At 39.7% G+C, this 26,764-nt stretch overlaps 1 protein-coding gene across 2 annotated transcripts in view; it reads right to left on the bottom strand.

The window, feature by feature from the left end:
- Nucleotides 1-26,764, bottom strand: part of sema4c (sema domain, immunoglobulin domain (Ig), transmembrane domain (TM) and short cytoplasmic domain, (semaphorin) 4C) — a 93,909-nt gene that overhangs the window by 41,240 nt on the left and 25,905 nt on the right. For both annotated transcript variants that reach the window (XM_041999615.1, XM_041999614.1), the window contains exons 2-3: nucleotides 20,463-20,581; nucleotides 5,053-5,254 (exon numbers count right to left, since the gene is read on the bottom strand). In XM_041999615.1, coding sequence (XP_041855549.1) covers nucleotides 5,053-5,164 — 112 coding nt within the window. In that variant the 5' untranslated portion in view covers nucleotides 5,165-5,254; nucleotides 20,463-20,581. The remainder of the gene's footprint in view (nucleotides 1-5,052; nucleotides 5,255-20,462; nucleotides 20,582-26,764) is intronic.

The raw sequence follows: 26,764 nt of genomic DNA, 5'->3' as shown, positions 1-26,764 counted from the left end.
AGGGTCACGGTGTGGTTGTGTGTATGTATCAGTGTGTGCCTGCGTGTGTGCAAATCAACTCAAGAGGAGAAAATTCTAAACAAAAGATACGACAGTGTCACAGATAGAGTTTCAGAAACACAGTGGAAACAGGTTTTGTTGAGGAAGTGACATTAACTATATAATAGTTTCAGGTGAGACAAGAAATTAAAGACATAAAGGTGAGAATTAAAAAAAAACAGCAGAGAAAAATTTTCTACAGCCCTGCCAATTTAACTATTACATATAAAATACACATCTTCAGCACATGTAATACAGAAAACATCTAAAAACTATGTGTATACAGCAGTGTGATTGTGTTAAAATAGGACAGTCACTCTTCTTTAGTGTGTGCTATAATCCCAGCTTCTGTGTTGTGTCGTGACAGCCATTCAGGTTAATACATTTGGGTTCTTGTTTGGAAACCAGATCAAGCTGCCAAACTCCAGATTTTTGCTCAACTGAATAAACAATGTCCACCAGCTAAAAAAATCTCCTGCAAAAAGAGAGAAAGCATAGAGTCTGCTTTGTTACATTATGCAGTTTTTTTCTGGGATGGAGATCTACAAGATGCTGAAAAAGCTGAAGGTTACATTGCGCATTAGCTTTTGACTCTTCCTGTTTTGGACTGAGATGCTGTTGTAGTCCATCACCAGGTGGATTTACAATGTGAGGCTAAACACAAAACAGAGCGCAAAGCTAGCCTTGATGCTCCATGTACGGCTAATGTAAGCATTGTAGATGTTGTATGATGTGTAACCTAATTAGCTATTTTCTCAGTTGGCTAGCTAGCAGTCAAGCTATGCAACTGTTGGGATTCAATGCTTGAATTGCCAACACAAGCTACGAATCATAGAGTTAATTAAAACAATCCTTAGCTTGGCACATATTATCTTAAGAAGCAACTTATGCAATCATTTATCTGCCACTGAAAACCTAAATGTTGTGTTCTGATGGCAAACCTTGGAGTTTGTGTAACATAATTTGCCATTGTTTTAGGTGGATGGCTAACAGTGGGGCAGAGTAGCTCAGTGGGTAGAGTGGTCATCTTGTAGCCTGAGCCTGAGACACCAAACCCCAAATTGCTCCTGATGGGTCTGGGTTAGTGCCTTGCAAGGCAGCTTCCGCCACCAGTGTGTGAATGTGTGTGTGAGTGTAATGTATAATGCAAAGTGCTTTGGGTATCATTCCATGTACAGAAAAGGCTTATATAAATACAGAACATTTACCATTTAGCAGTCAACCTGACCCAATTCAAGAACTTGAATGAATACTTTTTGTTCTTTTAGACACGAGATTTATGAGATTTCAAATCCAGCTTTGAAGCTCTATGGATGTAAGTGATCAATAGTAGAAGTATAAATAAAACATAGGCTTTGTGCAATTGTTTGTCTGCTGTTGAGAAGCTCAAATGCTGTCTTTTAATGTCAAACATTGGAGGATATGTAACATAATAAGCTGTTTTTGTCAGTTTAATGGGTAGCATTCAAGCCCAACTGATAGGATTCTAAACTTGAATAGCTAATGTAAGCTACAAATCATAGAAGAAATTAATACATAAATTAGCATGACACATATTGCATTAACAAGAAACTCATGGAATCATTTGTCTGCTATTGCAAGGCCTAAATGCTGTCTTCTGATGTCAAACCTGAGTATGTGTTGGTATTTTAGATGTGAGTTTTCAAATTTGAGAGTCACTGATGGCTTGTCTTTCCCTGTGTTGCCAAGGCCACACCATATCTATGCATGATGTGGTTGACTTGGTGCACTGCAGATCTTGATCCCACATACACAGTGCTGCCTCTGCAAACACTTTAAATGCGAGTTAATCCACAGTTTGAAATAGTCCTGAGGAAATGAACTATTAACCCTATTTTAGAAACATTTGCTAAAAGCTACTGTGTAAAGCTTATTTAGGAAACTCTGGAAATCATGCAGTCATGATTTGCTGTTAAAGATTTAGGTCACCCAGGAGCATCTGGTCTTTGCTACAGATGACAGCTAATTCAGGTCATTTGGAGGGGAAGAAAAATGATAATATCACTATTTAAGGACAAAAAAAACCCTACAAAAAAGGACAATAAAGCTTCAAACCCATAAAACAAACATAAAGATGAAATATTATTATCATAAAAGTGGAAAGAAATCAAGATACATGCTCTTTGTCAATGATTAGAGTGAGGAAAATAGAGAAACATGAAAAGTATGTGAATTTACAGTGCTCATTAGTGGCTCTACGAGGGCCATATATAATATGTGTATATAAAATGTCTCATTAGAGGCCAACAGTGATTTGTTTTCCCTTGACAAATGTGATTAAGAATAACAACAGCCTAACATTTAAAATGGCAACACATGACTTTTACAAAGCAAAGAAAAACAAAACAAACAAAAAAAACCAAGAAGCCAAAGAGGAGGTGGACAGATAGCGAAGAAAAGCGAGACAGAGAACAGAGGATGTTTGTGTTTCTTCTTCTGCAGCCCCATGTAAGCCTCGTGTAATTGCAGGGTGGGGGTAGGGGTAGGGGAAGTAGTGGGTGGGGGTAAATATTATCTTTTCAACCATCTCTGCCCCATTATAACCCACCCAGTTCACTCACACACACAAACACACACCACCTATACTGCCTAGAGCTCCAAATCCCTCAGACTGCCAACCTAAGCAGTACACACACGCTCACACATATATAAACAAAAGGGGATTAGATAGGCAGATTCACAGCTAGACGCACATACACACCCTCTCTCTCTCTCTCTCTCTCCTATTCTACACAGATAGGTATAAACACACACGCCCTCTGTGGCCCCATACTCTCTCTCTCTTGTTTTTCATTGCCTGTCTTCTACTGTCTGTTTTACTGCATGCACACTACCAAAACACACACACATGCACGTTAATATGGAGGCTAAGCAGTGATGCTTCAGTGCAGAGTGAAACACAGGGTGAACGGCCCGCAGTGCATGTGTGTGTGTGTGTGTGTGTGTGTTCCCTTCTCCGTCCATTGTCCAAAGCTACTTTCTGTCCTTTTAAGGCATGTAGCTGCCAGCACTTCTCCTCCAGTCTCTGTCTGTGTCTCTCTACTAATCTTTGCTTTTAGCTTTCTTTCCATTATATATCTTCTCTTCCTTTTCATTGCATTTCTTCATCTTTTCCTTTTTTTGAAGACCCTCCCATCACACACACCCCAGCCCCCCCCCCCCCCCCCCCCCCTTCAATTTTGCATCAGTCATATCTCCTCAGTAGTCAGAACCCATCCATATAAGTCAGTTAACCCAGTGTTCAGTCTGAAAATCTCTCTTTTTTAACCCACTGGAGGAATCTGCCAGCAGATAGGATAATCCCTCTTGTTTCTAATGCAGATCAGCCTGTGTTAAGAATCCTTCTGAGCTCAAGTGCAACACTCCAATCAAGCATGATAGAAGTATAATGATAGGACTTTTAGTTCTTTAACAAGCAAAGCTGCACCAGCAGCCAGAGGTTATGCTGTCTTTGTTCACCATGTTTTCTTTTCTTTCTTTTCCTTTTTATTTACATAACAACAAACTTCTTTCGCTGTATTCCCTCCATCTATGACACCATGTGTGTCCCATTTTTCCTTATCTGGTGTATCTTTACCACAAGTGTGTGTGCTGGCCAAAATGCAGCCATGATCTGTGCCAACTCAGTCTTCGCATTGTCATAGTGGAGCACTTCACCACAAACTATCAACACCCTGTTGATTGTTTTTTCCCCTCCTATTCCCTCCTCACGTACCACCGCATCCCACTCTGAGAAGTGTAGCATGGATCAATGAGAAGAAAGAGAAGGGTTGTGAAGAGAAAAAAAAAGCAATGAGGGATGGGAAGTGGGTGATAGCAGCATGAGAAAGCTTTTGAAACAGACCCACACCCCTCTGAAACCACCGCTGCTGCCACCACCAAGCGCCGCTCTCTTTGAGAGTGGCTGAAATCGGAGCCCTTTGTGAAAACACCATGAGAGCATTTCAGGTTCATGCATTGAGTTGCATACAAAGTAAAGGAGGGGAAGGATAAATGGTATAAAGAAACAGCTGGAGGAGATTGAAAAGACGGGAAAGATGCAGGATGAAAGGTGAGATAGGTGCTACAGAGAGGTGAGAAAAATATACCTTTTGCCCCATATTTTTTCACTCTCCTCATACCCTAATCCTCAAGAGGGAGAATGCAGCACTTCCCAGTCAAAGGATTAAAAAAAAGATTTTTACTCAGCTTGCAACAATTGGCATTGTTCAACAAAGAAAGCTGGGTCTGGCTGCTGAGGAAGGCCGAGATAAAGAGTGTGAATACAGTTGAGTGCTGGGATTAGACTGATTATTGTTTTATTGAGTTGAAGCGGGTCTTTCTGACAAAGGCCTGAAAACATCCACCTTTGATAAAATGAAAAAAATTCTCTCTGATTGTTGTAATGGGATACAGTTTTGCGATTACTGGTTTTGAATTGGATACCAGACCAGATTTATCATGCCAGTGAATAGTTGGAGAACTCTAATAAACTTTCCTGATTCTACTCAGAAAAATCCTTAAAACCAGCGTTCCTTTTAAGCTTCACTTCTTTCCAACTAAACTGTGGCTAGCAGGGATTTGATAGCATCACTGACTAAAGCCACACAGATTTTTTCCTGTTGAGGTTCATCTCTGGTAACCTTTGCCTCACAAATTCTCCACATTGACCATTTGATGCCTGTATTGATTGTGCTGACCTTTGAGGAAATTCAGAGCTGAGAAAATATGGCAATGCCTTAGGTAAAAAATGGCAAAAAAACAACAACAAAATAAAATATATATTTTTTAAGTGACCACCTGAATTCATTGCTGTTAAAGCTTATTTATGAAAATCAAACAGCCAACATAGTAGATGTAGTAGGAATTTAAACATGCTCCCATTAGCCTTGAACACAGATTGTGTGGAGGTGCTTTAAATGTGCATTATATGCAATAACCAGCAAGGGGCGACTGCTTAAAAAAACAAACAAACAAACAAAAAAACATAATTATTAGCTCTAACTAACTTACATGGGAATCTAACAGTCTTGCGTGGTACTGGGTTCCAGTTGAGACCCTGCGACTTCTCCCATCCGACCAAAAACACCAGGAGCAAGATCTTCATCCCACTCGTGGCTCCCATGTTAGTGTCGTTAGTCGAATCTGCCGCAGAGATTGAGTGACCAATCAGTTGATCTGAGAAACTTGAGAAAGCAGCCCAGTTCCTGGCAGCCTGCCGATAGAGAGACAGAGAGAAAGAGAGAGAGAGAGAGAGAGAGAGAAAACAACACATCAGCTGGAAGCAGCAATTCTGTTCCTTTATTGGCTCAGTTGTATATCTGAAACAATTTTGTCAGAGCTGTTTTTACAACGTGCACAATTTTCAAAAAGACACACAAAAAACGAGCCAGACTTTCAAGCTGCAAAGACAAATAAACATGTCATATGAAACGGAACATGGCCATCAACATTCACAATAATGTAAAACAGCAGTGAGTTATGCAAATTGTCAAAGCCGTCATGGACAGTTGTAATCTGAGTATGTGCCTCTATGTGTGTGGATGTGAGTGTGTGTACACTTCAGCCAACAAAAACAAACCAAACATTTTACCAACTTTTGGCCCAGGAGCTCGTCCAGAAAAGCTTTCCTTGCCACTCCCTCACTTTAAGAGATAATCCTGCCATCACCACTCAGAAAGCTCAGCAATAGCTTATCGCCACAGTCTTGTCAAGCCAATTCAGCAGCAGTATATTAAGCTGGTGCTGAGTTATCAAACTTAATTGGCACTGGCATCACATCAAACACCAGCATGTTGGGAAATGAATGCTGAGGCAAGGACAATCCAGTAGCACTGTGTTGTAAATGAATTGGTTTATACCTAATGAACATGTCAAGTGTGTGGCTAACACACAGCATTACAGCCCTATAACAGAGCAGGATGATCGACTTGTTACTGTGCAACATGTGAGATGGTTGCACAGAGTAATAGAAGAAATTTAGCAACAAAGTGACACTCTACAAACTTTGTGTGCCTTTGAGGACCTGCCAGCCCTGAAACCTTTTCTTCATGGTGTGTGGTGGGTACAAGAAAGTCAGAGTGCTTAAAAAATAGCCGAGGTAGTGTCAACCATAATCAGCTTTAAATAGTGACATTTCTTTTTGATTATTAGTCTCTACATCAACATTGATCTCCTCAAAGTAAATTAACTCTTTGATTAATATTGACCTGCAGGCATTAGTGAATTTGGTGCACAATATGAACTGGTTAAAGTCTTAATAATCAACAAAACAAGAAAAGAAATCACACTCTCCTCTTGTACCACCACAAATCAGAGGTTTAATGAAATATTGGGTTATTTATTGGTTAAAGGATTAATTAATTCAACTGACTAAACATGTCTTTCTTAACTACCCTAATATCTAGTAATGCAAATGCTTTAATTAAGTTTTAAATGTTCGTATTGATTTTTAAAAGTGGGTGTCAATTAGAAGAGGATGTTTGCTTTTCTTTTTTGCAAGAAAGATGTGGTGGTTAACATTACTGCCACACAGGAAGAAGGTTTAGACCTCAGCTGGGGTTCTTTCTGTGTACTTTGCATGTTTTCCCCATACTTGCATGAGTTAACCGGCTTCCTCCAAAAACGTGCATGATTCTAAACCAGCCTAGGAGTGAGTGTGAGTGGTTGTTTGGCTTATTTGTCTCTGTGGCGAGCCTGTGATGGACTGGTAACCTAGCCAGGGTCTTCCTAGCCTCTTCCCTAATAGCAGCTGGGATAGGCTGCACCTGCAACTGAATTGGATTAAGTAAGTCTAGAAAATGGATGAAAGGATGGGTGCACCTCTGGAAACAGACATGAAAGCCTGATGGGACTATTTTTAAAGTGCAAAGTATACAGTAGCCATCCAAATGCTTTCCCAAGAATAAAGTAGAAAACTGTTTGCAGCATGGCCTATGATTATCTGGCATTCTAGTTTTAAAAGATTTTTCTAAGGGTCTTAGGGCCAAAAACCATTTTTCCTCCATTTAAACTGCACCAGAAATCTCAAAAACTTTCTAATCCACAGCCAACTTTCTGATACATATCACTAAGAGTAAGTGCTTTTTTTGTACTTGAATGAGGTGAACCTTTCCCTTAACTTTAATTTCTTTTAATGACATAAATTTAAACCAAGTCAAATAACCCATTAAATTCCCACATTATGCAAAATTTCTACAGGTGTTCTAACAGTCATATGTGTCCTCATAGCTTGTGTATGTGGCCCAAAAATGAGAAAATTCTGTCACCTCTCTCACTTGCTTGCTCCACTCTTTAGTGAATGTGTCCTCAAACGGGGAAATAACCACTGACCCCAGTAGTGGATACTGTCATTGACCTGCCCTCCCGGCTGGCCGAGCCAGACCTCTAAAATCACCAAGCAGGCACCAGCAAAAGCCAGATCCTCTCCCAGAGATGGGCGTGGACAGGCACCACTCATGAACATTTAAAGGTTCAAACACAGAAACATCCCGTTCTCAGTAGCTCTCACTAGAGCCACATTTGGAATGGCTGAAATTAAGAACCAAGGCTGAATTTGGGGTAATACACTTTGAAAACAATGTTGTTGGACCACTTATACTCATTTAAAAAAGCTACTGAACTTATACAAGCAAGTAGTGATAGCTCTAAATCAGGGATCGCCAACTCCGGCAGGTTTTAGATTCTACCCTGATGCAACACACCTGACTCAAATCACTGGGTCATTAACAGGCTTGTGCAGAGGTGTGTTGTAGTAGGAGACATCTAAAACATGCAGGACAGTAGAGCTGGAGACCGCTGCTCTAAGTATTACAATGGAAAGATATTCCCATAAGAAGTGAAACATACAGTAAATACACACATAGACACACACACCATCTGTGGGCTTGCATCCTTTGTGCCTGCTGCTTTGCATCAGTGAGTGAAATGGTGCCTTTGATGGTGTGTGCTCACTGGAGAAGGGAACCCATTAAGTTTTAAGCAGGCACAAAATGTCAACCTTTAACCCAGCACAAAATAAGAACTACCTCACTATGTAGATTTAGTACAATTTCCCCTTTCCTTCACCTATTCCCACATGTGAATACAAATTGTAGGGCAGGCAAACAAATATTTAGTCCATTCAGTGGGCTGGCAGGGGAGGTAATTCAGATTCAAAGACGTGTGTGTGTGTGTTGTGCGTGTTTGTGTGTCCACATCCAGCCTGTGTGACTGTTATTGATTTTATTTTTGAGTGGAAAATAAGAACAGGCTGGAGAAAAAAATAAATAAATAACAAAAACAACCAACCCACTCTCCTAATCTTCCTCCAACTCCATATCAGATCATAGCGATGCGCTGTTGAATGAGCGTGCCTAAACGCTGGGTTTGGATGAAAGCTCTCCGAGCCTCGCAATGCCGGCTACCAGCTTTATTGGATCGATGAGGATAGCCTTGCCTAGTCAACGCTTGAGTGAGTGGGGAAAAGATTGAGGAAGAAAGATGGGGCTGAAGAGAAAAAAAATCTTTCCCTCAGCATCCGTTGTTTCGTCTTTGTGCTGAGATATGAGGAAGACTATCAGACACACTGAAGGCTGAATGAACTGAAGAGGCAGCATGTAAACACCCCAGAGGAGATGAAGAAGATGCAGGTAAGAAGTAGTCAGGACATGATGCTAAATGACACAAAATTATGACTTGAAGTCTGGATTTAAAAATAGAAACTTGTTGGGTAAACAGAAAGTCCTGATGTTTGTCTTCTCATACGCAGAAATTCATGTGCATGTTTATCACAAGCAAATAGTTTAATCTCAGTTTAACATTTGACTGCATTCTCCTAAATATTCAAATATAACATTTAGTAATGGGAGCAATTAAAAGTAAGACCTTTAGAGACTTAAAGGTTGCCATTTCAGAGATTAGAAATTTTATCTAATTTATTTCTCTCCTGACTGATCTTTCCAGTTTTAGAGAAAAAAAAATATATGGCATTAACTAACAATGACTAAAGACTTTTCTGTTAATAAAAATGAGACTTATAATATCTTTGATCTTGAAGTATCACAGAAAGAATGATGTAGTACAAATAAATCAAGAGCTGCTGAAGCTTAGTTTGGTTGATATCAGAGGTTAATTCCTTCTAAGCTGGATCTTGGTCCACCTCTGGTTCAGTCTTTATCGACATCCAGCCATAAGTTTGAGCAATAACGTCTACCTTGATAATAGACCCTTTTTGTAATTTATGCACAAGTCACTTGTGCATGCTCATAACTGCCTCCGGTCAGAAAGCTAAGCTGTTAATTGAAATGGGTGGTACAGTGTGTCTATCTTTACCGAAGAAATTAGAGCAATTCCGGACAGATATTGTGTGATTGACTGTTTAAAGCGTTAAGGCAAGAAGGCACGCAACAAGGAATATGTTTTTAGTGGTTTCCCGTGAAGAAATGTATAGGACAAGGGGCTACGACAGGCTGATATCAGACCGCCACATGGAAATATAAGAACAACATCTAATGAATATGTTCTGTCTGTGTTTTTTTATTATGTTTTCGGTCAATAAGATTATATTTTTTTAAATCAGTGAAAAAATTAGCATACTTTTGCAACCGCTGTCGACAAGAGAACTCTGAGAGTGCATGAACATGATCCCAGAACACAATGGTTCTTCCTTTTCCTGTGTTCCAACTCTTAATTCGGGTTGGGCAGGTTTTTATGCACACGCTCGTTAACATAGAATAACAAGGTTGGGTTTGCTTTTTTGTAAAAATACAGCTAAATTGAAAAATTCTCCTATTAGCAGAGGTGAAGTAATGAAAAACACTCACAAACACACACTTAAAATCCTCGATTTGAACATTAAAGTTGTTCTAAAGTTTCTCAGGGACATACTACAAATGTTAACAACAAAGTCTTCTTTAAAGCAGCTTCTTCTCTCAGTTTGTTTGTTAGCAGTTACACATGAAAGTATCCTCTTTCTTTGCAATGAAAGAGACTAGTAGCTTGTTCAGTTAGAGGAATGTAAGATTCTGCACTTCAGTTTATTTTCAGTGATTTGTGCTGAGAGAAGTTGAGCCATTCACTCGAAGTAAAAGCAAATGAGCTACTTGCTGTAGCATTCTGCACTGTTGACTACTTCTCTTCATTTGACACCACTCTGAAGCTAAACTCTTTCTCTGAATCTTCAAGGCACCTCTGCAGGGAACTTTACGAGCGACTGGGGAGAAGGCTGCAGACGGCTTATGATGAATTTTTCCATTTCTTGCCATCAAACCGACTCTTCTGATTCCTTGCTGTGTTGAAAGAAGTGAGATTCAGTCTTTCCCCTGATGACCAAATTAAGTCTGCTGCTCCGTCTGTCATCGTAGTATCTTTAAGGTCCTGCGGTGTCACATAACTCTACAGGCGGCATCAAGTCCTTTAGCTGCTGGTGTTGTTGGTGCGCCTGGTTTAGCTAATGAGCTGAGACACAACAACCTAATAATCTCATTCAGCACTACACCATGAAGGGCTCATTAAAACATACTGAGAAATAGGCCACATGCTCTGATTAGGTTGCCGAGATCCTGCACGCGTCTGTCAATTTATGTCATTGAGTACGTGTGTGTGTGTTTGGTATTCGTTTCATGCCAGAGTGTATTTGGAGGTGAGAGGAGTCCCTGTAGGGAGAAGCAACACTGGGTTGTTTCATAAGTGAGCGGATGTCAGGGAGGAAAAGAAGGATGAGAGGAATATTTTCAACCCCAATCTGTCTGTCGCCTTTTCATTTCTACAATCTCTTTCTGGTTTCTGTTGCTCTCTCCTTGTCTTTCTTTTTCATCTGCTCTACCTTCCTGTAAACCACACACATACAAACACACACGCACTGACCTCTGGTGGACTCCCAAGTGATTTGTTACTCCTTCCAAGCGTTGTTTGACTTTTAACCTGAACCTCTGACCTTTTTTTTGTGGGCAGCAGAGGACCTGGGTGTATCATTCATCATCTCCCACTTTGGCTATCACACTTGGACAGACTTAATGTCCATTAACCCGTAACTGCCCACCACTCCTCACACACTCAAACACATACTGACAGGATGGATTTGGACAGCCCCCACCCTTCACCTTGCCTGCATGCAAAACAAACACTGAGGCTACCATCAGCTCTCTTCCTTTCTTCCTTCCTTCCTGCAACCATTTTACCCTCTCGTCTTCCTTGTCCTTTTATTGGAGCGGCAACATTTCAAAACAAACACAAATGAAAACTCTTTAACACAAAGAGCCTGTTTCAGCTTAATGGAACAAGCTGGATCAAACGATTTCACACCTTGCGGACAAAGGGAGTTCAGAGCGGCTGAAGGACTTTTATGCTGTGTTCTCCGCACTTTGAAATCATCACTGTGGGAAGCTGGAGCTGCTGCATTAATCTTAGAAATGGTGATTTTCAGCATTCTTGTCAGAAACAGGAAAGTATTTACTGGTAGTTTTGGCAGGTTGTAGTATTAGAGTGACAGTGACAATAAACAGTGGCACATTTTAACAAAATCAGCATCTTTTTTAATACCGCCCTAAACATATATATATATATATATATATATATATATATATATATATATATAATTATATTTAAAGGATTGCTATGAAATGTTTTTAGAGATATTCATGGTCCCCAGAGGATGAACTCTGTGACTTAAGTCATTCTAAAACCTTCATCTAGCCAACATCAAGTTGAAGTAAAAATTGTCATAAACTTTTGCAGTTTTCTAGGAACATTTGTATCCAGGTTTTTCACAAAGTCTATAGAGGACAAAGCTTAAAAATAGTACCTGCAAAACTAACAAAATTAATACCAGCTTCTAGTTTGGCTTATTGCTAGGTAGTAATGTTAGCATGCTAACTTGCCAAACTAGAATGTTAATGAGGTCTCACCTGCTAAACACTGGATGTTAGCTTTAGTGCTAACGGTATGTTAGCAATCCCTAACGGGTATGTTTTCAAAACTCCCAACAACATGAAACTACATATACCAGGTGGTACGCAGGCAAGCTTAATGACATTTCATTTTTAAGCATGCTAGGTCATTTTTTCTAATCAGGTTCTAGTTTAAAAAAAGCAGAAGTAAAAAATAGTAAAACCACAACTTTATGTAAAATGTGTACTTCATCATAGTAAAATTTATCATACGAGTAAGAGCAGTCATCTCCCAACCAGAAGGCTGGTGGATCAATTCCAGGCTTTCCCTGACTGCGTGCATAAATGTCCTTGGAAGAGACACTGAACCCTGCATTGCCTCCCGATGGGTGAATGTGACATGCAGTGTACAGTACAAGCTGACTGGGAAAGCACCATACAAGAAATATATATGGAAATAAGTACCAGCACTGAAATAAGATAAGTGAATTAGAAGAGGCAGAAAAATAAGCCAAAATGACAGAAAATACTTGAAAAAATCTGTTTTTGTAAATAATAAATACAATATTATTCAAATAATGCTGAAAGGCTTATTTGATGTTGTGGTATTTTCTACCTGTGATATAATCTCCATACAACAGGTGGTAGATGTTACTGAAATAAAAAAGGAGTAACAAAAGAAAAGCAGCATAATTTGTGGCAAAGTTGAGCTTTCTGAACTTTGCTTTGGCTGCGCGGTTACAAATTGCCTAAAACTTTTTATTTTTCCTCACAAAACGATTTACTGCAACATGATAATTTGTGACCTGAGTTCACCCTGTTTCATTTTTTGTGATTCAAATGTATTCTGAAGGGTTCAAGATGTTAACCTGGAGTCTGTGAACGCACCAGAAGCCCTTGGAGAAAAATGCTTCATAGCATGTATCCACACTTCCACTGAATTCTACAGCAGAGAGGTTTTGTTCTGAGATCAACTCTTAAAAACACTGAGGTCCATCACAATTAGTTCTGAAGACTTGAATCAGAGCTCACATGCTGTAGGAAAGTCTCATTTAGCTTAATGCCTGCTCTGCAAATGACCCCACCCCCTCTCTAAAAAATAACAAAAACAAATGGTCATTTCTTAGTCAAGAGATTTCAAGGTTGTGGGTTCAAGTCCAGAGCAAAATGGCTCTGATACTTGACTGGAAGATATTGTGTTGCAGCTCTTCCTGCAAAATTGATGACCAGCAGGACATAAAGTGAAAGGAAGTCAAGATGGACTTCAGCATTTTCTTGCTATTTCCTTCCAGTTATTTCTTTCGCTTATGCTCAGCTACAACAGGAAAACAATAAGCTTTTTTTATACACTTACAAAACAGATGAAGTCAACAGAGCCTTCTTGGTGCTTCTTGCATTTAGTGTGGAGTTAATGAAGCATGGGCGCTCCACTGACAGTGAAACAAGCACACATCCGACACCATGCACCCCATCCTTTGAGTCTTGGCAAAAAGACACAGGTGGACACTTAAACCACATAGTGTGTTTGTATGGGACAAACACACATAGTGATTAAAGCAAAATCCAGCCTCAGTGTTTCTGCAACTAAGTGATAGCATTAACAAGCCTATCTGCGAATACAGGTGTAAATAAAAGGCTGTGGGTGTGTGGCCTTGTGTCTGTGTGTGTGTTGGCAGATTTTTGTGGTGTGTTTGTGTTGAGCTGGCACAGATGAAAGACTGATAATCAAAGAGGGATTTGATCAGCTGCACACAGTGTATGACTGCAGAACATGAAAACAAAAGGGTGTGATCATAACAGTGTTGCTCTGGTACATCCACTCCTTTGCCAGTGTTTTCTAAAAATCCCTCTTAAAGCATCTATCAACAATATGTGCACCACACATCAGTTTTCAAATGCATCAAGTTAGTGTTATCGACTTTCCTTTCTCATGGTAATGGAAATTTGCATCTTAATTACCTCAATTTGAATAAAACTGAGCGTTTTACTTGACTTTAAACATTTGATGGAAATGTCAAAAAAGCACAAAGCCATAAAAACATCTTAGCCTCCCTAACCACTACCTCCCCCAGAACCCTTCTTCTTTCATGTCTCCCCCTTGAGAGACTCTGCAAGCCTTCAAAATCTCCATCTTCTCTCCTTTCATCCCCTCAGCACTGCAGCTCTTGCTCGCTTGCCCACTCTCCCCACCCCCGACCCCACTTGTTCTTGTTGTTATGGTCGGCTGGTCAGGCGTGGCCAGCTTATAATTCTTTGATCGGCGCTCTGATCTCTTCCATCAGTGCCACGGGCTCCAGCTGATTACAGATGAAATGGATCTGATTTGGGCCCTGACTGCGGGCCAAACACCTGCTCAGACCTGAGGAAGTGATAGAGGAGGAGGTGAGGGCGCAATCAAACTGGACAGTGACGTCCGGCTTATCGGACAGCAGGACCATCTGTGCTTTTGGACCGTGGTGACAGACGCACATGTGATGGAAGCAGATTGTACACAAAACATTTGGGAGACCAGGCGTAAACTCAGTAGAACGCCTCAACAAAACCTGCGTTGACTCATGCATTTGTTGTATATTTACATGTATCAGAAAAAAGCTTTCCTTTCTCTGAAATGGTTTTTTACAAGAATTTCAAGGATAAAATGAACACAAGAATTTCAGCAAGCTGTTAAGCTTGAAATCAGATCCAAGAGTAAAATGGAAAAATATTTAACCATAATGTTTTAGTTCTGACTCACCCTTTATTGCTGCCATCCACTGCAGGAAGCTGTTTTCAATTTTAAAAAAGACAAAAAAAAAATCGTGTAAACTCACTACACACCAGCTGCCCAAACATCAGAACACAGCGAAGTCTTTACTGCCTGAAAAGTCTGATTTTCCCCTCTGGAATGCAAAAATTTAGAGCTCAAAGGAGAGTGATAGAAAGACGAATACACCCCCAAACGAATGCTAATGTTTGTGCATGTCTTCAGGAAGTGCATGCTAACATAATCTCTGTACCAACAATATATGAGAGATGCCTGGCCGAATCTATGAAATCCCTCTGCTGCCATCCTTATCTGCCTTGAAGAGATGACAACCCACCCATACCCCGAAAACTGAGTTATAGCAGAGTGTTCACTGTACATAGATGATTTTAATCACAATGGTTGTCAGGTCTATGCCCCAGAGGTCTACAGCTTTAATTCCAGCCAATCATTCGAGCAGAGAATCTCATCAGTGCATCAGCCTCTCTGGTAAAATCCATAATGAAAGAAATTAGTGGATCTAGTCAGAATATTAGATTAAAAACTCTGCAATAAGGATTTTTTTCCTAAACATTATTTTAAAGAAAAACCTGGGAAAAGCAATAATAAAAACAAACAACTGATGTACTGTGATGGGGGAAGTATGACAGCAGGCGAAAATGAGACATAAAGGCAAAAAAAGAAAAAAGAAAATTAAGTAAAATAAGTTAAAAAAATATCCACAAAACATGAATGCTGAAGCCTTAATTTAATCTGACTTTAGAGTTAATCACATCTTAATTATACAATGATTTTGTACTTTTTCTCATTCCTAGGAGTTTGGATTAAATGATTGGATGCTATTGTTTGCTGAACATGTGCATTTTAAGACACACAATGTCTGTATTTTCATCTCTTAGTCTTTATATCTGGCTTTTTTTCCCCTCTGGGCGACCTTGTGTTGTCAGCACTGTTGTTTCTGACAACCACATGACTGTGGTGAAAAATCATAAAGCCCACGTGCACTCTGCCCTGCCTCGACCGGCCTGTTCTGTGTGGAGTCCTGAGGGATGCTGGGATAGCTTTGTGACCTGTCATCAATGAATATGCATGCATGTGTGTGTGTGTGTGTGTGTGTGCGCCGGTCCATGATGACAAGTCGATCATCCTTGCTCAAGGCAGTAGACTGATTTATAAGCAGAAGGCCTACACACACATACACAAACACACAAAATTCCACTCAGATAAATTCTATTTTTTGCATGTATGTACATATATTATATTGTGTAACTTTTATACATGAACATAAACTCTGCTACACACAAATAAACACACATTTATCTATAATTCATGTGGAAACACCACATGCATGTACACAAAACAAGAAGAAGAAAAAAAAAAAAAAACACAAAAGGGATGTTTTATCACGTGTTATATGCACACCGGTGGTTTATCTCACAAAAACTCACATTTTCATTTTCACCACTCGCATATGTTGCAACCTGCTCCTCACACACCGGCGCACTAATCAAATCACTCCTGCAAATATGCTGTTTTTCCCTGCCAGCCAGACTAAGACAAACAAATAGCTAGAAAACTTTCCCTTCTTTAGTTTGAAGCTCATTAAAAAGTATTCACTGCTGTACGATTTAGCGCTGTAATCAGCTCTGAATAATAGAAATAGTCGTACTGACGCCCGCGGGCAGCAGACATACTGTCTCATTTCGGAACAACAACCGCTGGGTGTGTGAATGCAAAACACTACAAGCGCAGCACACATGTCCCCCACACACATCATCTCCCTCTCGCTTTGCTTTTTTTTTTTTTTTTTGCTGGCCGGCAGTCCCTGAGATATTACCAGTGCACTCTGCCTTAGGGGGGGCCACCTACTATGCTGCTTGGGGGGCTAATTGTCCAGTAGTGCTCTTGCACTTTCCCTCCCACTTTCTCAGTAGGAGGGAAAGTGCAAGTCTTCTTTCTCTGTGCAGGTCTGATCTTTTGGGAAGAACCTTACAAGTCTCCAGAGGCTAAATCTGTATATTAACATTGGAATTACTAGCATAGAAGCTAAAGCAGATTAGCTTGGTGTGAAACTGCTTTCATGGTAATGCGAGTTTTGTATTTTAACCATATTAAAAATCTTTCTGAGTTCAGAAAAAGTAAGTTTTATTACTTTATTGTTCTTTTCACTCACCCTTAGAGCTATTTAAATTTCTAGAAGGTAAGCAGGAATTTGAGAAGCACTTTCCCCTGGGTCAACAACTACTTACAGCTGTGCTGCCTTGAAGCAAGGAGCTTAACCCAGTTAGAGTCTGTGTGTCCAGTGGATGCAAGAAGTCGGAAGATAATAAAAGACTTGCGCTTTGGATACTGGGCAGTTCCCAGCGGCCAAAATTAGCAAAGTGTGGTTCTCCCATGAATGAATGGGCATCACTATGAAAAATGCAAAGCAGGACACTTTGGAAGCAGTCCGTGCATACTGCACACTGCAAACTCAGCAGAAGCAAATTCATTCTGGGTGGATATGTATATATATATATATATATATATATGTATGTATATAGCATCTTATTAGTTAGTTAGACCAACAGTTATCAGCAAAAAAATGTAACTTGGCAGACATGTTATACAGTGCGGATATTTGTTGAAAGGAATAGCGGTGAAAGGTGAGACTGGTCAGAGAGTGGCGGGCTTTGATGCTCTAAGCCGGGGTCTATTATAGCCTGATTGGACCCATTAGAAGTGAGAGGTGATACAGGAATCATGTGCAGGGTTTCTTTAGTCCAGGTCTACATTAACCACTGCCTGCTCTCTACTTTGTTGAACACATGTGCTGATCAATAGCAATGAGGAGGGGGTGGTGAGTCAGGGAGGAGAGAAAAGAGGTCCAGCCTTACGGGAAGATGAGCTGAGATCGATCGAGAGACAAAGACCGCTGCTGCATGGAGTGAGAGAGGATGGAGGAATTCAAGACACAGCATATTCACACTCAATTGGCTCATCAGACTTGATGGAGTGTAATCTGTGAGTTTCTGCTTTCACTGACAATTGGGCAAGAATCCTCATTTTGCGTATATAATACGTCAGATAACATATGAGACAATAACTGTGGTCAGCATGGAGAAGACCTACACAGATCTAGAAAACATTAGCAGGTAACCATTGTAAGTAAATTCAGCAGTTTCACCCCAACAACTAGAGAAATACATTTAAGGTTTCCAAATAAATAAAATAATTTAATTTGCTTTTGTTTGGCTGTTTTTAAATCAGGCATAAAGTAAATAAAAATCAACACTTCTTAGTAATGCTTCACAAAGATCAAAGAAAGTGTAACCCTTTTTCAGTAACTGTTAAAGAAAAAAGAATACTTCAGTTCTCCTTTGTTTTTTGGTGGTATTTACTGGAACTACTCAACCAAATGTTGGGATATATTAAAATCATAATACATAATATAGGATTTAAAAGTGCTAATACTATAGGTGGATTTTATCTGGAATAACTGCTGCTCTCTTTCAGCCATTCTTCTCAGCCATGATAAATGGCTTTTGGCTCATATCTTTCATCAATGACACTCATTAGAAAAGATAAGCAAAGATTTCTATAGCTTTATATGTCGGAGGGCTTTGAATATAAAAAAACTTTGCAGGAGGTTTTAAGTCTCACTGAAGATTAACTTACAGCAGTGATCGATCAAGCAGCTAATTAGAAATACTTGAAAAAACTGTGATGCAGAACAATATATAAGTACTACAAGAGAAATTAGTGTGGCATGACTCTTGTCCTGATGGGGTTATAGCAGAGGTAATGGGCACTGCAAACTGTATTTTTTAACAAAACACATAGAAAGTGCTGGGTTGGCATTAAAAGCAAACACCATAAAGTAGAAATTAAAAAGGCAGCAGCTTCGTTCCAGTAAATGAAGCCTTGCTTGCTGTTTGCTTTAATGGCATCAGCTTGAGTAGTTGTGTGTCTGTGTGCAGGTTTGTGTTTGAGCGCATTAACGTTGCCGTTCTCACTCGGCGAATGGATGTTTGCATTTAAGAGCAGTGCATCTATCAGTGCACCCCTGACACCTGTCACACATGCCGTGATGTAGATAACCTGTGTCTCCATCTGTCTTACATTTTTCTTCTCTTCCTCCCTCTATCTCTTTCTTGATCTCTCGGCATTCACTGTCACCCCTTTTTTCACACACACACACACACACACACACACACACCATACTTTCCCATTTCCCCCGCCTCCTTTTCTTCCCTAAGCTCTTCGCCAGCCTGTGATGGCACACCGTCAGAGAAAAGCTATTTATGATCGGCAGCCAATATCCTCACAGAGATAAACACACACTGTGAGAGTCATAGATAGAGAGAACCACAATTATTAGAGAGAACAAGGGATGAGCATGTTGTGGCTATGCTAGAAAGAGAAACAAACACTTGCAGAAAAAAATAGGGATTGAGGAAAAGAAGCATGTTGCCTGAGGCTGTTTTTTTACAGTGTTCTGTCTGTGCGTGTGTGTGTGTGTGTGCAGTTTGGTTGCTCTCATTATCATGGCCTATATGTGTGTTTGTTTGCATTTGAGTACGTCTCTCTGCTGCAGGTACATCTCTGTATTCTCTACATAGAAGTTGGGATACAAATCACTATTTTTATAGGAGGCAATTTACTTCAGCCTGCTGGAGCTCCCGCTTGCTCAATCAGGCAGACAACTGATTGTAAATGGGAGAACCCTTCATCACACACTTCAAGCACAGGGTGGCCACCCATCAACTAACACACATATTGACATGCAATGCTTTACAATGAAAAGCACGTAGGTTTGGATAAAAAGAACCCAGTGTGGTAGATTATAGATTATGACCTCAATCATGAGTATAGCAGCCATTATTTATGTGTTTGGACTTTATTGTTGCAGCACATAACACATTAGGAGTGAAAACTACAAATCTGATCACAATTTGATGCTTGCAGATATTATTTACTTCCATTTTTAGCTTTTATGCCAAGCTAACTGTCTCTATATGAAGCTTCACGTTGGGTTGAGAGACATCGGATAGCTTAGCAGGAACAAGGTGTGCAGCATATTGTAGGGTCACGGCAAAAGCAAAGCTAAGAAATATTCCCTGCAACTTCTATTGTGCAAAGTAATCAACAAAGACAAGAGTGGACGTACGTTTTCATGAAGTTTTCATCTAAAAAGCAGATCTTAGTGAACATATTACCAGTACTTTGCAGTCTAAACTTTAGGTTATGATGGAGACACTGGTAACGTTTTACACCTGGTCTGTCATTTATTTGAATTGTGGCTCATCTGGAACTGTTTCATTTATCTCCTTCATGTAAAATCCGGTCAAATTAGTTTTTTCTTTCAGTCGATAAATGTGGACAAAATGTGAGCAAAAATGTGAGCAATTCACATGCACACATTCACTAAGAGATAACCTTAAACATCACTCTTGACAACACACTGACGTCCAATTTCTCAGATTAAATTTTTCTCTCTTTTTTGTTCCCGTTTTTTCTTATCTCACGAGAGGCTCATACATCTCTCTTCCTTCTTTGTCTCACTATGAGTCAATTCTTCCTGGGAAGTTTCTAACAATGACTACAATTTCCATGTCCTGATCAGACAACTGTGCCTTTTACTCCTTGTATTTCCATTCTCATATCTTTAGATTTTTTTTCCCCCATTTTAAATTTTTTACCCTGTCTTCCCCTCTGTTTAGGGCTCTAATTTTTGCTGCCAGTTGGACTGTTTGCTGAACATGTTTCAGAGGAGAGTAAAGATGCGGCTGCATTTTCCTTCTCCACCCTTTGTTCTGTTTTTACAGTCTTACTTGCTTTTCTCCGCCTCGCTTGCGTGCTTTCTTCTTAATTTTCCTTTCAGCTCTTCTGCTCTCAGGATCTTCGTGAATGTTGAATAGCAACACTTGACTCGGAGGAAGGTCACACTGGCCTAAAGGAGAAAAAGAAGAGCGGGGTAATGAGTGGCGGGGGTGGATGTCGGTGAGTATGTTTGTGCACACACTTGAGAAACAATACATCTTTGCTCAGTTTGATGTCTCTGAAAGAGAAGCCCTGGTGTTCACTTTTCCAAACAAGAATATGAACACACATTTGCTAGAATTAAAAATAATTATAAAAAAAAAAACAAGATGGTGCAGAGACTCGTTTACTAAAGTGACTGCTGTTTTATAATCCAAAATTTTTATCCTTGTATTAGTTACTGTAACCATGTCAACGAAGGACGGCTGTTCATTTCCTGTTTTGAGCTGAAATTCAACGCTTCTATAAAACATGACATTTAACGTGCATATATACTGTAATAAAGAAACTCTTTACAGCCAAATGTTGAGCTGCTGCTCAGTGTTATTCTGTATGTTAAGCTCAAGACAACAATTTCTCTATTTATTCAAGCTATAATATATGAAAAAAACCTTCATGGAAACTATATTCTTAATAAATGCTTTAAAATTGGTTACTTGAAGTTGCAACTGCTTTAATACTGTTGACGATATGTATGGAGCCATGTTGTGTCACATGCAGGGAACCGTGACTAATAGTTATATAAATGTTTAGTCTGTATAGTTTTTTAACCTCAACCAGGTATTTTTTTACATTCAAGCCTCTGTATGCGAATCAGTTCTACCTTTTACCATCTGCTTTTAACTCCTACCTGCAGCAAATGGAAGTGAAGGATAAAAGTAGAAAACCGAGAAGTAAAATGTAGTTTTGCACAGTTTTTGTGTCTTTATTGTCAGACTGTAATGTATTTCTTCCGGTTCCAACATGCATTTTTTTCACGATCTTCCAGGAGATTGTGTTGATGAGGCTGTGAATCACACAGCTGTAATAAACAAAACATAAGCTCTTTTTAAACAAGATACACAAGATTAATGGCTGCATCTTTCTGTTAACCCTTTAACTGCCTGTTCTACCATTTGGTAAAGCAAAATCAGTGACTATAATGAATTTTATTAAAACTGTGTGGAAATAAACCATCTCTACCACTTGGTTTGGGTATATAGTGCCAAAAGTAAGTGTTTTTTTTTTTTTTTTAATCTCATTACTGTTTTAAACAACACTGCACAACAACTTATGCAGCACACTGCACATTTATGTACATAGATTATTAACTCAGAGTTTGTTTTTTTATTTTATCCTATCTTTATCTTTAATCTAGTTTTTTTTAAAGTTATCTCTTTTATTTATATTCTTTTATGGCATTTAATGCGGACGGCAAAGTAAGAATTTAATTGTTCTGGGAAACTTCCTCAATGGGCAAATAACAATAAACAAATTGAATTGAATTGAATTGAATTGAATTGAATTTAACTGAATTTAATTTGATTGAATTGAAATTTTGACCATTTCACTTTTGTTGCCATATTATTAACTGTAATCGTAACCATTTTTTATGGGTTAAAGTGATGGTATTTACTTATGTACACACTGGTAACTCTTCAGCTGAAGTTCCTCATGACTTTATTCAGCCATGCTGAGAAAAAGCTGCCGCGTGTGCACAGTGCTTTCCTGATTTGCAACAAAATTGGATAGCATGCCATTATCACCATAGCAATCCATATTAGCAAGTAAGGTGAAAAGTGGTTGTGTAAAATATGACGGCGGTGGATTAAGCAGCTACAAATTTCTTTTTGTATGTTCAAACTCTCCAAACAGTCAGTGTTATACATGTCTGGGTTTAACTGCACTACAGGTACAGTGACATTCACAACATGAGACAAATGTTTATGTTTATTTCACCTGTGGATCCTATCTCTGCTCTGCCATTGCTGCTTGCCAGAGGAATGGTAGAAGGACTGTACTCATATAGCTCTTTTCTAGTCATATGTTGACCACTCAGCATGTCACATTCACCCATTCGTTCATACAGCACTTCTATTGTTATAGACTAAGTGCTTTTAACCTGCCACACACATTTATACTCTAAAAGACACATCGGGTGGGGCAACATGGGGTTGAGTGTCTTGCCCAAGGACACTTCGGCCTGTAGTAAGCAGGAGCCTGGAATCGATCCACAGACTTTCCAGTTGGTAGATTGCTACAGCCGCCAAAGGAGAAGCTGGACCGTCACATGAAACTCCGTCTTAGACCTTCTTCATGTCAGGTTAAGAAGCCTGCAGCATTATGTTAAACACATATCGATATTAAGTCAGAAAGCAGAAGCTTCTGTTACAGTTTAAATATTTTTTCCCATTTCATTTTGCTCATATACAAAGCACAAAAGTATCACTCATAGCTGAAGGTATTATTAGTATGTAAAACCCCGGAAAATGAAAGTTTAGACAACACACCGCTGTTGTTCATGTGTGGTAATGCTGCTGCAGCAGTTTGCACTGGTGCCTTGATGAAAGTGTTAGGTTTGATTTTTGATTTAAAATGTTAGTGGGAAGCACCAAGGGGGGTAATTTACACATGACACCACCATGTTCATTTTCCACCTCATTAATGGAAAGCAGTTAATGTGTGAACATGGCTATAGCAGCTGCAACAACCAAATTTTGAAACATGTGGAATCAGACAAAACCAGGTCCTGTGGCCACATTTAAGAGAAAAAAAATATCAAGATCTTTATGAATGGCTGTCTGAATTCTACCATGATGGCTGATTCTGGCTAGAACTAGTCATAAAAAGAAAAAAAAAACCTAATTTGCTATCTTTTTTCTTATTTTCAATTCCATTAAGATCTTATAATGTAATAATTCAACATGAATGTGAAAACACACATTACGTATGTTCCATTACTGTCTGAAAATCATTCCTTTCTTGTGGATTCTTTATCAACAAATACAACTGACTACAACTACATGCTTCAACAAGTCCCTCCATATTATTCTCTCAAGCAGTCTTAAAAGCTGCCATGGCAAGAGTTCATGCTCGTCAAGTTATGCTGAGCTAGCAAGAAATGACTAGAATTAGTGTGAAAAGAGCCTACTTTTTATTGGTGCTGTGACATTAATAGACACATAAAAGGCACACCCAGATATACGAAGTAAGTCTCACACACACACACACACACACATAGACTCACTTGAACCCTTCGACTTAGATCCCATAGTTCACAGAGCAGATCATATAACTAATTGCAACGTCACTGCCGGTATGTTGCTGTGTCGAGGCTGAGATTCATGTCAACATCAATGGATCAGTAATAACAATGAGCTTGCCTATGGCCAAGCAGATTGTGTCAGTTGCATATGTGCTGGCTTGTGTTACACAGAGTCAGCACACAAAGGCAACACTGAAGCCTCTGACACCGTCGTACTTCATTCACTGCTGTCAATAAACAAGACACTGGAAACTCAGCTACACTTTATTGACTGGAAAAGCTGTGACGTTCATCAAACTTTATTGATTCAAACATGTGTGGGTTCAAATGAAACTGTCAGCAGAACCTTGGCATAACTCTCACATGAAAAGCAAAACCATGAAAAACTTCTCTAATTAAAAATTTAGCACATATTTTTACTGTAATTTGTGGGAGATTCTTCTCAACCCACTAAGGATAATATAATCTTATGAAGTTTTTTTTCTGGACAAAGAATATCCCAAATCGGCTTTTGATATGATTTTCTAAAGGAGGAAAATATTCAAGGACAGCATGAACCCAATTTTGATGGCTGAAGAACATAAAAAGTAAGTCACATAAAAATATGAAACTCTATTTGACAGAAGGTCCTTCAAAACAGAGTTAGGTTATATACTGGTAAGTGAATTTAGCTTTAATCTGGAGCCTCACGCTTCTGAGTAACTCACCATATGTGGGTATGTGTGTTAACTGCTTCTGGTATAATATTTAACCCTTCAGTGAGTATCCCCACCTGGGACTGAACCGGCAGCGTGTCTGCTGAAGCTGTAGCAGCAGCAGGGAAAAAAATACACTAAGGGGGAAAAAATTCTTGCCAAGATGAAATATGCTGCTGCTACTGAGGTCACCGGCTTGGTTACCTATGGGGCTGGATGAATTCAGACAGACTCACATACACACACAAATATGTGACAGCGCAGCAGCATACCGGCCATCTTTGGTGAATTTTTCCTAAATATGTAAGTCATCCAGACCTCAGCTTTCCATTGGCTTCATCCAGGACAACACAGCAGCCGAAGCCCTGCCAAACTCCACACACCTAAATATGGACACATCCATGTAGTCTACAATTAAAATAAAGCACCAACACACACACACACTCACACACAATGGAAGGGCGATGAGGAGTTAGATGAGAAGCAGAGGGATCTGGCTTAAAAAAAACACAGGACACCTGAAAACTTACATGTAAGTACATGCACACACACACATCCAGCTGCTGGCAGCAGGCAGGCAGCATAGTGAGGAGCTGTGTGGAAGCCAGCCGCTTATGAATCAGCAATGACTAACTGTTTAAACCCCTACTTTGTGAGCTAATGAGCTGCATGGTTATTGTAAGATATATGCTAGTGTGTGCGTGTGGGTGGATATGTTTTATACCCATGTGTGTGAACATGTATGCTGAAGTGTTTGCCAGTGTGTTGCCACTATATGAGCCTTCCCCATCAGGCCCAATTGTGACAGCCCGGGCCTTTAATTGCTTTGCAGCAAATTTGACATTGTGTGAGTTGACAGCACCCTGATGAGCAGAATAAAAGTGGAGTGATGTTGTACTCGTCACTTCCTCCAATCAGCCGAGACAAGAGACCAACTCCAGGCTCCGTTTGATCGCTGCACAAGACAACGCAATGGGATGCTAATCACATGCAAAGACTGGGGCTTTGAGTATGTGCCAAAGACTGCCTAGTAAGACAGCACGTGAAGGTTTGTGTGCCAGCAGTGGCAGCTCTAATCAGTGGCAGGATTGGAAGAGGCATGTGGCAATAAAGTCCAGCAAAATGCCTGCCAGTTCCTGTTAGAGGCAAGCAATCTCCGAAAACCTGGCTAACAACACAAGCACACATGTACAGTAAAACTATACACACACACTCCATCTTGGTGGACATCTGGCCAAGGTCAGAGCTAGATCTGAGCAGTAAAAGCCAACTGCCAACACCTTCCATCACTGCATCCAGAAAAAAAAGAAGAAATCTTATGAAAAGCTAATACAGATTGAACAGCAAAGCTTGACTTAAAAAGGGTTTGCCCTCTGGAGTGATTTACTTGTAAGCTAGGACCCCTCTAAGTGCAGCCCATTACTCACAGTTTGTGATTTACAGGCTAAAATTAGGGTGGCCATCATTTGCCGAGGCCATTATCAGTCTGACTGAAAGAAAGAGTCAATTCACACAAAGATCCCTCACGAGAGTCGTCAACAGTCAGCTGAAGGATCAGTTATTCAGTGTGCAGTAGATATGACTGATACACAGCAGACAGTACAGCATTTGTCTTCTGTACCACTCCATATGAGAAATAGCATGCCAGCTCTGTTACTGTTACTGTTAGAGAGATGTGTGGTTTTATAAAGCTCACCTTGGCTGGGTTGAAAACCTCACAGACAGATTTAGTCATTTTCTATTGTATTATTTTAAATATATCAGCTCTATAAGTTCCAGCCTATGGTTTTATAAGTCAGTTAATAGTCATTAGCAGCAAATTCTGGACAGCCAAATTATGAAAAATCCCTTTGCCTGGATTATCCTTTTACAAAAGAGATCAGTGATGACTTGCAGGCTACTGATGGATTAGCTTCCATAATTGATCATAGCAATGCAACGACAAATAATAGAAGAATATGGCTTATGATATGAATTAACTTTTTACAGTTTGGACCTAGAAACCTTGACCTTTAAGACAATATGTGCTAACTTCACAAAGAAAAGTCTGTAAGCAGGTGTTGGAGGGTGCTCATGCACATGTGAAAGGTTGTAAAAGCCTTCTGTAGCTCCATATAACTTGCCTAAAACAACCTAAATTGAATTAGGACCCATTAGGGATGAAGACACAAGTCTGAAATGAAATAAATTAGTTTAGCAAAGTTAGACAAAAGTGGGTTTACCAGCTCTTCTATAGCACTTGCTCAGTATAGACTGGTTTTAGAGCCTTGGCTCTCATCCTGCTCCAACACACCTGATTCAAATGAATGAGTCACTGTGCAGAAATTGATTGGCTGTTGAATCTATTTGATTTGAATCAGGTGTGTTAGGGCAG

The sequence above is a fragment of the Melanotaenia boesemani genome, chromosome 11 (genome assembly GCF_017639745.1).
Source record: "Melanotaenia boesemani isolate fMelBoe1 chromosome 11, fMelBoe1.pri, whole genome shotgun sequence".
In the NCBI taxonomy this organism is placed as follows: domain Eukaryota; kingdom Metazoa; phylum Chordata; class Actinopteri; order Atheriniformes; family Melanotaeniidae; genus Melanotaenia; species Melanotaenia boesemani.
Note: the sequence above shows the minus strand (reverse complement) of the source record. Positions and strands in the feature narration are given on the sequence as shown.